At 36.8% G+C, this 9,682-nt stretch overlaps 1 protein-coding gene across 2 annotated transcripts; it reads left to right on the forward strand.

The window, feature by feature from the left end:
• Positions 1 to 1,214: 1,214 nt before the first annotated feature.
• LOC140021099 (uncharacterized) lies at positions 1,215 to 8,760 on the forward strand. 2 transcript variants are annotated; one of them, XM_072071832.1, is made up of 15 exons: positions 1,215 to 1,930; positions 2,007 to 2,055; positions 3,113 to 3,259; positions 3,347 to 3,952; positions 4,202 to 4,345; positions 4,460 to 4,564; positions 5,232 to 5,889; positions 6,178 to 6,334; positions 7,159 to 7,243; positions 7,364 to 7,456; positions 7,600 to 7,722; positions 7,839 to 7,970; positions 8,042 to 8,148; positions 8,266 to 8,338; positions 8,445 to 8,760. In XM_072071832.1, exons 1-15 carry the CDS (start codon positions 1,809 to 1,811, stop codon positions 8,547 to 8,549), a joined length of 2,706 nt encoding a protein of 901 aa, XP_071927933.1. In that variant the 5' UTR covers positions 1,215 to 1,808; the 3' UTR covers positions 8,550 to 8,760. The 2 variants fall into 2 exon arrangements, with proteins under 2 accessions (XP_071927933.1, XP_071927934.1); XM_072071833.1 differs by having other exon boundaries at positions 6,181 to 6,334.
• The last annotated feature ends 922 nt before the right edge of the window (positions 8,761 to 9,682 follow it).

Genomic DNA, 9,682 nt, shown 5'->3' on the forward strand with positions numbered 1-9,682 from the left:
GTGTACACTATGATGATTGTACAGAGGGATGGCACACATGCAAAATTTTGTGTATAGTAATTGATAAGTGCAGCGTGATAGGAGCATTACGTGTTAGCCTTTGATCGTCGAAACAGGATAGTGGGAAAGGAGGGGAAAATACAACCGCTTGAGAAAATGTGTGCATGGATTTGGGAGGGAGTTCGTAGGTGTAAAAAATTGGTGTACGTTCAAATTACTATATGCTGAGTAGATGTACAATATGTTGAGTGTGTGATACACTGCGTTATCAAATAGTCACAAGATAATTCAGTGAAGGATGGATCATACAGCATGCTGGCTAAAAATAATGTTATGGTATGTGAGAAAAAAGTGACATGGAGAAACATTGATATGGTGTGTTAAGTGTAAAGTATTAACATAAGAAACGTTAGTTTGGGATGGGTATGTTGTATTTGATATTTCAGATCTGTATGTCTAGTGTAGCAGTTGGTGTGTATGAACACAATGTTGGCTAAGTCTTACTTTTTGCGGACTAACAGGCACAGAGAAGAAATAGAGCACAAATATTAGTGTAAAATTGGTATGTCGTATTTTGATCGTCATTACTGTATGTCTATTATATTAGTTCAAGTGCATGAATACAATGTTAGATAAGTCATACATGTTGTCCTTTAACTGTTACATGGTTTGGATTAACAGGTACAGGACAGAAAGAGAACATAAATGTTAGATTGAAAATGGAATATGGTATTTGGGACTGCATTGATGTATGTTTATTGTAATAGGTGTTGTGCATGAACAAAATGTTGGATAAGTGTTACATGGTGTGGATTAACAAGTACAGAGAAGAAACAGAGTAGAAATGTTAGTGTATAATTGGTATGTCATATTTGAGACTTCGTTGGTGTATGTTTATTGTATTCGTTGCTATGCATAAACACAATGTTAGATAACTGTTACATGTTGTGGATTAACAGGAATAGGACACAAATAGAATAGAATTGATCGTTTGAATTTTATATGTCATATTTGGGTCATCATTGGTATATGTTTATTGTATTAGTTTATGTGCATGAACACAGTGTTCCATAAGTGTTACTTGTTGTAGATTAATAGGCACAGAGAAGAAACAGAGTAGAAATTTTAGTGTCAAATTGGTATGTCTTTTCTGGATATTCATTAGTGTATGTCTATTCTATTAGTTCACGTGTATGAACACAATGTTGGATAAGTCTTACATGTTGTTGGATAACTGTTACATGGTGTGGATTAACAGGAATAGAACAGAAAGAAAAGAGAAAAGGTTAGATTGAAATTGGAATGTCGTATGTGGGACTACATTGATGTATGTTTATTATATTAGTTCTTGTGTATGAACAAAGTGTTGGAAAAGTGTTACATGGTGTTGGATAACTGTTACATGGTATGGATTAACAGGCACAGGCCAGAAAGAGGAGAAATGTTAGATTGAAATTGAAATTTGCTTCCATTTGAAACTGCATTGATCTATGTTAATTGTATTGGTTCTTTTGCATCAACAAAGTGTTGGAAAAGTGTTACATGGTGTGGATTAACAGGCACAGGCCAGAAAGTGAAGAGAAATGTTAGATTGAAATTCAAATTTGCTTCCATTTGAAACTGCATTAATGTATGTTAATTGTATTAGTTCTTGTGCATGTTCACGGTTGTGTTGGATAAGTGTTACATGGTGTGGATGAATAAGTACAGAGAAAAAATAGAGTAGAAAAGTTAGTGCGTAATTGGTATGTCGTATTTGAGACTTCGTTGGTGTATGTTTATTATATTCATTGCTATGTATAAACAGGATGGCACGGATAAGAAGCAAAAGACGGAACAAGAGTTTAGACGAAAATGAAGGAATAGAGGCAGCGGGGACAAGTGAAGTTAGACAACCAGTTCCACCGCTGAATCCGTGGATGAAGTTTAGGTAATGTTGGTGTTTATTAAAAATAATAATGATGAGTAGAATGCACAGTTAATTGGTTAATATTGAATGTGTGTAGGAAGGAGTATCAAAGCACCGTTCCAGCGAAAGGCATTAAGATAACAGAGGTACGCATAAGAACTAAATAAAACATTAATTTGGAAAGTTGGGGCGCGGTAAAAGTAATCAACACAATCAGAAAAGGGTTAATATCAGAAACCTCCCTCTTGGTTTCTTAGAATCGCACCTAGCACCCTCCATGTTATCAAAATCACACTTAACACCACTAGAATGACAACTTTGATGTCATTGTCAGCCCCTCTATTTGAAAATAGTAGTAAAAAATGAAGTATAGGAGAAAGACTCTATTTTTGTTCCTCTTTTATCCATAACCCAAAATGAGTATACTTCGTAGGAGCAAAACAGGTATAAATCTTGATTTTTAGTATACGTAAATGATCATATAATAAATAATAGGATAGCATCAGGGTTGTAATAGGATTTGTATGAAACTGTAACCGAATTTGTTATTTTGTAGACCATGGAGTACGACGATATGTATCGTTTGGAGAGATGCGAGGTAAATAAGGTTGTTAGATCAATCATCCTTGAATAGGGTAACACGTTTTGAAAATTTTGTAATTTTGTGTAACACATTAGTGTACATATGGGTACAATACGTAATAATCGTATCTCTTATAATAGGTTTTACGGATAGTTCAATTAGAGTTACAATTTGTAAAAAAATATAACATAATTCAGAATAGTTATCAAAAAATTCTTAAAAGAATTTTCTGATTTTTTTTATCTGTTTTGGTATACAGTTTTGTTCTTAGTTTTGTAGTGGAGTATTGGTCTCCGTATACTGCATAGATTATTTTTAAATTATGGGCATTCAACTTTAGTTGTGGTATAACATTATTTATCCAGATTTTTTTTTGCCTCTGAATGAGTTAAGGTTATTTGTGGCATGGGGTAGATGTTGGTGATTTTTGAATAATTTGTTATCTTTTGATTAGGATAATTTGTCACATCCCACTGCCAGGGGTGCTAGGTGTGATAATATTAATTTGAGAGGTGTCAGATGTGATTAGAACAAAAGTCAGGGGAGGAATTATACTATTAACCCATTAGAAAATGATGATGACATTAGGAATGATTAACGATTATATGCATCGAATGCAGTATAATAAAATGGTCAAAGCAGCATATGATAAATTAAGCGAGGAAGAAGTACAGAAGCGAAAAGAGAACTATTGGAAAGAAAAAGAGGAGTATAAGAGAGAAATGACGCGACTTGGAAAGACTATACCGCCAATAAAGCAGTATAAGGTAAGCACAAAGTATGGATGAAGTTTAGGTTTGTATGTAATAATCTGTGTATGACTAACTAAGTTTTTCGCTTGAATTTGATTATAGAATCCGAAGTACACCATTCGTTGTTCACCAAATCAGATGGTTTGGTTAGCATCGAACATTGATGAAACAAAAAAACAGCAAATCAGAGATATGGGGTTTGGAGGGCTGCTGGAAATACAGTGTCGCTCCATTCCGAACGGCATAGGAACCTGGCTGGTCGACAATTTTAATCCTACACTAAGCAGCTTTCAATTACATGGAGATGGTGTGCTACCCCTAACAGCAAAAGACATCGGTTTCATCCTTGGAATCCCAAATGATGGCCCCTTACCAGTTGAAGATGCTGATAGCAGTGAGGGTGGAGATTCTGGACCAAGTCGCCGAACATACAAATGGAAAGAGCTGCCGGAGGAGTTAGTATCCATGAGCAGTGGGGACGAGTTCAAGCGACTATTTGTTGCATTTGCTTGTGGATGTCTATTGGCTCCAACTACACGGGCTGAGCATAAAATCCGGCTATGGGGTTGCACGAAGGTGGTTACTGAGGTGGCCTCATTAAACTGGGCCCAGTACATTAGAAATGTACTATGCAATAGGATATTAGAAGTACAGAAGAAAAGCGGAAAGCAGCACCAATATGTTGGGGGCTGCATCTTTGTTCTACTGGTAAGTTTAATTACACGTTATTGAAAGTTAGTAAGTCATTTAACTAGTAGGGGATGCAACGATTTTGAAATTTTAATTAGGCACATGAAGGTTGTTTATGCAACGTACATATTATGATATGATAAGTGAGTATGAAGGACGGGAAAGAGGATTGTTGAACATTAGATATAAATAAAATTTTGAAATTCGTGATATATATATTGTTTGCAAATGATATAAATGATGAGTCAGTCGCCAATTGGCTTGCAGGTGCATTACCTCGATCGAGTGACAATACTAAAGCATAGAGTGGCTCGAGTTACACCAAGAGCAAAGGCATGGACAGATGCTTTAATTTCACAGCGGGATGCATTGGAGATCGATAATCTCGGAGGTTATGGAAAAGGAAAACTAGTAAGAGAGATAATTATTTTTTTGCTTGGATAAGGATTGTAACTTACTAGTTCATATGTATAAGACACACATACCATGTACTTATGAAATGATGGTTTGACTTTATTTTCGTAGATTGGGGCGCATGAAGAGGAAGAGGCTGAATCAGGTGCACAGATAAATGAACTACCCCCTGAGCTAGTTGGAATAATGATGGACAGCGGTCATCATGACATTGCTGTAAGCTGCCTAACTTTTCTTAGAAGAAAGTTCATTGTGTAATGTTGTTGCTTAAGAGCAAATGTTATGCATTTATACTGATGTTTTTGTAAGCAGCCAAATCTTCATAACTGGGGAAAGTTATCTTGTCCGATACAATCATGATAAATCTTCCATGACCGCATACAATCATTTTGCGTTTGCTATGCATAACATACAAAAATAGGAAAGTTTGTTGTAAGTGGAGTTTGGGACAAATAAGTACACCCAATCGTTTGTTAAGCTTTGTAAAAGGTGGCAACATTTTTCAAATACCGGTCACAAATAACACTATTGTTGTGATCTAAGCTAGGTACATTTCTTGCATAGAACAGATCGTGTCGTATTTTCCATATTCTATGACAGAAAAGAGCAGTGAAAAAAATTCTCGCATATTATTCATGCAAAATATAAAAGTAACTATCATAACCTCATTCGATTCGAGTGGCAAATACAGCTGAAGGCATTTTCACATATAACTGGATATTCATAACTTAGTCATGAAAAATATTTCACCAATTGAAAGTGAAAAGGCAGATTTAGTGAGATCCACAAGGAAGTAATACACATCAATGCATAATTTCCTATTCATCTGTTCTGGATTAAGTCGAAACGAGCTATTCATTATAGTTTGTTAATGTATAAGCAGGCTGAGCTTTCAGAAGTGTACAGTATGACAGTGAATTGTCAAAGAAGGATATTAAAGATTGCAGAAATATTGTGTTCTCATCCTAGGGCCAAAGCAGCAGCAACAGAGGTCGTTTCAAAGGAAAAGCAGAAACAGAGGCTGCCTGATTCAGAGCACATACATCTTGATATGGAAAGCGAAGATTATTCAGAATATCAATCGGCTGAGGATGGAAAGGACTCCAAAGATCTCGATGACGGTGATAGTGAAAAAGAACAAGATGCCGGTGGTACTGCCGATGACATTGTGACGTCAATCAGATCAATAGATGAGACTGAACCAACAAATCGGCAAGCAATAGGGCAGAAGACGGTTGAAAAAGAGCAAAGTGGGAGAACTAGTGATGGAAAGGAGGCAAAAAATGATGGCATCACAGGTGATGGAAAGGATATTTCATTCAGTGGAAACAAGGCAAATGATACCCCACCAATTGGCCAACCTGATTCGCGAGACGTTGAAGTACATACTGACCATATAACAAGCATTTCTGACCGCATTACGGATGAAGCCACACAACATATGCAGCATGATTGCTCAACAGGTCCCATACAAATTGAGCATCCTTTGGATGGGCCAAACACACCGAGAAGGTTGCGGTCTTATAGTCGCAAAAGGAAAGGTTAGTAAACTTGGTGGCTGTCAAGAATTTGATATACGAATTTCCATGAATTTATTGTATTATGTTCTGTCGACTGTAAACCCTGATACCGTTGAAGCTGAATTATTGCGTAATGCATTTTAGTTTTGCATATCAATTGAAGAGTACTTGGCTGATCGGTTAATCGGTTAAACTTTACTGCCCTGCTGCTGACTTATTAATTTTTTGTATAACACGCATACCTAAGCATTATTCTGTCAGTGTGAACTAATTATTGAATTATGTTTTCTGATGTATTGATATCTTCAGCAGCTGTTGAAGATGAGAATGAGGGGAGACCAACTCGGGCAACGAAGAAAAGCAGCATGCTACGGTCAGCCGAGTACCTTCTGCCTTCACACGTAACAGTCAGCACGTACGATAAAAGGATCGCTGCATTCGCGTGGGAGGTAGATCAGAATCCCAAGTAAGGTTCCAATGTGTTTATAATACGATTATAAGGTTATGCTACAGCCACTTAAGAATTTATAGTTGCCACTATTTGTTAAGTGCATCTCTCCAGTCCATTCCTAATGAATTCATGCATGTTTTGAGGTTAACTCAATGTCCCTCTTCTTCGATTTAATTATTTGTTAGTCACCAAGTTAAGACTAGCAAAATGTACTTCCTGTTAGGTGTTAGTTACTTGATTATTTGTACATGTGGAATGGAGATTAGATATAGAATACTCAAATGTTACTTTTGAGAATGTTAGACGGATTCTTGAACCCATAATCACGAAAAAATAGCAAAGTCGTGAGTGGGTTTGAGTCGTTTTAGCCACGAGGATGTAAGAAATAGGACCTGAAGTTATGATAAGGAGGGTGTGTAAGACTTTTTCTGAAATTTTTTGAATTCGTAAAGGAGGAGAGTGAGACTGTCAAAAGCTGAATAGGGGTATCTGAAATTATCCCTTTTATAAATAGTCAGTCATTTCTTGCATGTTGCCTTTGAATTTTTATGCTCTCCCAGTTAGAATTAAAGTTGGTTTGCAGTGGCATCACTTCTTCTTAGAAGACGGTTGTAAAATTTCTCCCAAATTACGTATCTTTTACTACTTGATTATAATGAAGAAGTAGCAGAAGGTAGTAAAATTTCTCCATCCTAGGGGATGCATGGTTTATTAGTGCTACTATTTGTTGGCTGAAACTGAGTGTAACAACTTGATAAAGCATTTACATTTTTGTAACTCATGGTTGATAAGAACTGGCAAATTTAAATAGCGCCTCCTTTTGTCTCGCGTAATGGCAGGGAGACTCTCATTCAAATGTTTCAACTTTCTCTCACACGAGATGACCTCAGGACTCTTTGTGATGGCATGCATGTCTCGACTCGGGTTAGGCATATTTGACACATACGACAAATAATACATTGTGTTGGTTTGGTAAGGTAAAGTGATAGGTTTTTGAAATGGCAGTAACTAAATCAATTCTGTCACTGTGTTGTGAATAAACAGGTCATCGACATGTTTGCCCGGCATATCAACTGGGGCGGGGCGACTAGCACAACCAGTAGAGTCAAACGCTATATTGTCGAGCCTATAGCAGTTGTAAGCATTAAATTTGTTGTTGGCTAATGGCAAGTTATTCATTAAACTATTATGAAAATTTCGCACAAATGCATGTTATAATCTTATACTAATTCTGAAAATCACCGTTAACACTTATATTCCCTTGTACTGATTATTAACAGGATGGCATCCTGAATCTTCGAAAATTCGATGCACAGTCGGATGACATCCTAACTGCTAAGCTTATAAAGTTGTTCAAGATCCGCGGCCCGGATAATTCGGCTAATCCTTCCAAGTGTCAGTTGGTATGGACAATTATGTCTTATCGTAACTATTGCTGAATTTGTATTTATTGGCAAATTATTAGTAAACATGAAAATTATGGTAGTTTACCATTGAAATGGTTTTTGCTCTGCATCAGATTCTTGTCCCTGTCTGCGTAGATAGTTACTGGTTCGTGTACTCCTTCCATGTCACGCATCACGTAGTCCATCTGCTAGACCCTGACCCACAACAAGCAAAAAGCAAAGATATTACAGTTCTAAAGCGCTTGGTATGATTGTTTATGGGAATTGTTCATTGATTTTTATCATATGTTGAGTTACTTGACCGTGTTTCGTGCAGCAACGTGGCCTCGGACTGATAATGGCAGCTAAATTTGGGATGAAAATAGACTTTGCAAGTTTCAAACTCGAAGTTGCTGATGTCCCTCATCAGTCACCCGATAGCTGGTATAATATCGGATCTTCCATGTCCTTTTTCCCGATAGCTTATCACTGCAATGGTGTACTACCATCACTTTACTATATTATCCTTATTCCTGAGAAGATTCATGTTGATCTGACCAGGTTCGATAGTGGAGTTTTCACGATGACCTTTCTTGAACACTGGAGTGGAAGATTGGCTATGCGAATTACAAAGGTGTGGTCACATTTTGTAACTATCTTTGTACGTACTTGTGGCAATAAAATGGTTAATAAATTGGACTTAATCGTGGTGCTGATTATCAGAGGTGAAATTGTGGCAGGAAAATATTACGAAGTATCGAATGCTGTACACCGCGCGGCTTTGTAGTTCGGAGCATAATACAAAGTTTGTAGACACTATTTCCGCCATGCTTGGGAGTAAATAGTAAATGGTTGCAAGAGCATCTTCAACAGGGATGTAATTTGTTGTTTCTGCTATGCATAATAGCAAAGGATATTTTTTGAAACAGTTACTGATTTTGTTTTTCTGGACACATTAGCGCCAATATTTGCACCTACTTGTAATTTAAGTTAGGTTTTGAGTTGTCACTAGAATATTGTCAGTAATAACATTAGCCGAACATTAATTGTTTTAAATCTGTCTGTGACTTTTTGCTAACTACTTGTAATACCGGCACTACGAAGATTATGGACAATGAAGAGTAGTGGCAAAATTCATGACTTATTAGAAACACGTTATGACACTGATAGTGCCATTGCTCATTCTTATCGCCTTCACGCTTTGTACGCAAGGATTATTAATTGACATGGATTGGTATATATATGCTTTCGTAGTTGAAAGTGTGTTACATAGAGCACGTAAAAAGTTACACATACTGTTGTTGTATAAGACATCTTGAATCTTGCGCAAGTTTATAACTTTCACCTGATCGCACTTTATATTAGTCAGACTGGTAATAAATTGCATCAAATATTAGAGATACTAGTTTTGGCCATTTTCAACAGCGCGTAACTTTGGTTGCACACGGCGTAACTTTGTTTGCACCACGTGTAACTTTAGTACAAAATTTTGGTTCATACACTGACCAAGGCCATAGAGTGTTACACATCTGACTCTTGGCCAAGAACTTGTAATACCGACCACAGGCATTAAAGTTTGGAGGTTTTATTATCTGTATCCATTTATTGTCAGTAACTACCACACTTGCTCAAAAGGATGACTTCTTTGAACAAGGTGTAAAGCCACGTCAAGTACTTGTGCATCAAATATTAAATATGGGGTCAAGATGATAAAGTGTGTGATGAAATAATATACAGGTAAGGCATAAAGCATGAAAAAATTCTTGTTTTTAACAAATACTGCATGAAAAAACTTTATACACATATAAACGGTATACGGAAGGTCGGAACCCTCAACCAGCGCACATGACCTGCTGAGTTTTTGTTAAGTTCCTTTCATGATAAAAGCTGCAATTTTCTGTAACTGTTTAGTAACTCGCCGTAACACTCATCAAACGTCTCGATAATATCTCCTGTACGCCTTGTACTCAAAGTGGGT

This window comes from Coffea arabica, chromosome 11e, assembly GCF_036785885.1.
Source record: "Coffea arabica cultivar ET-39 chromosome 11e, Coffea Arabica ET-39 HiFi, whole genome shotgun sequence".
NCBI lineage: Eukaryota > Viridiplantae > Streptophyta > Magnoliopsida > Gentianales > Rubiaceae > Coffea > Coffea arabica.

Bases quoted from the DNA above. Each gene is read 5' to 3' on its own strand.
- LOC140021099 (XM_072071832.1), top strand. From the start codon at position 1,809: ATGGCACGGATAAGAAGCAAAAGACGGAACAAGAGTTTAGACGAAAAT. The intron at 4,346-4,459 runs GTAAGAGAGATA...TTATTTTCGTAG, and splicing joins GTTATGGAAAAGGAAAACTA to ATTGGGGCGCATGAAGAGGA. The intron at 7,457-7,599 runs GTAAGCATTAAA...GATTATTAACAG, and splicing joins TTGTCGAGCCTATAGCAGTT to GATGGCATCCTGAATCTTCG.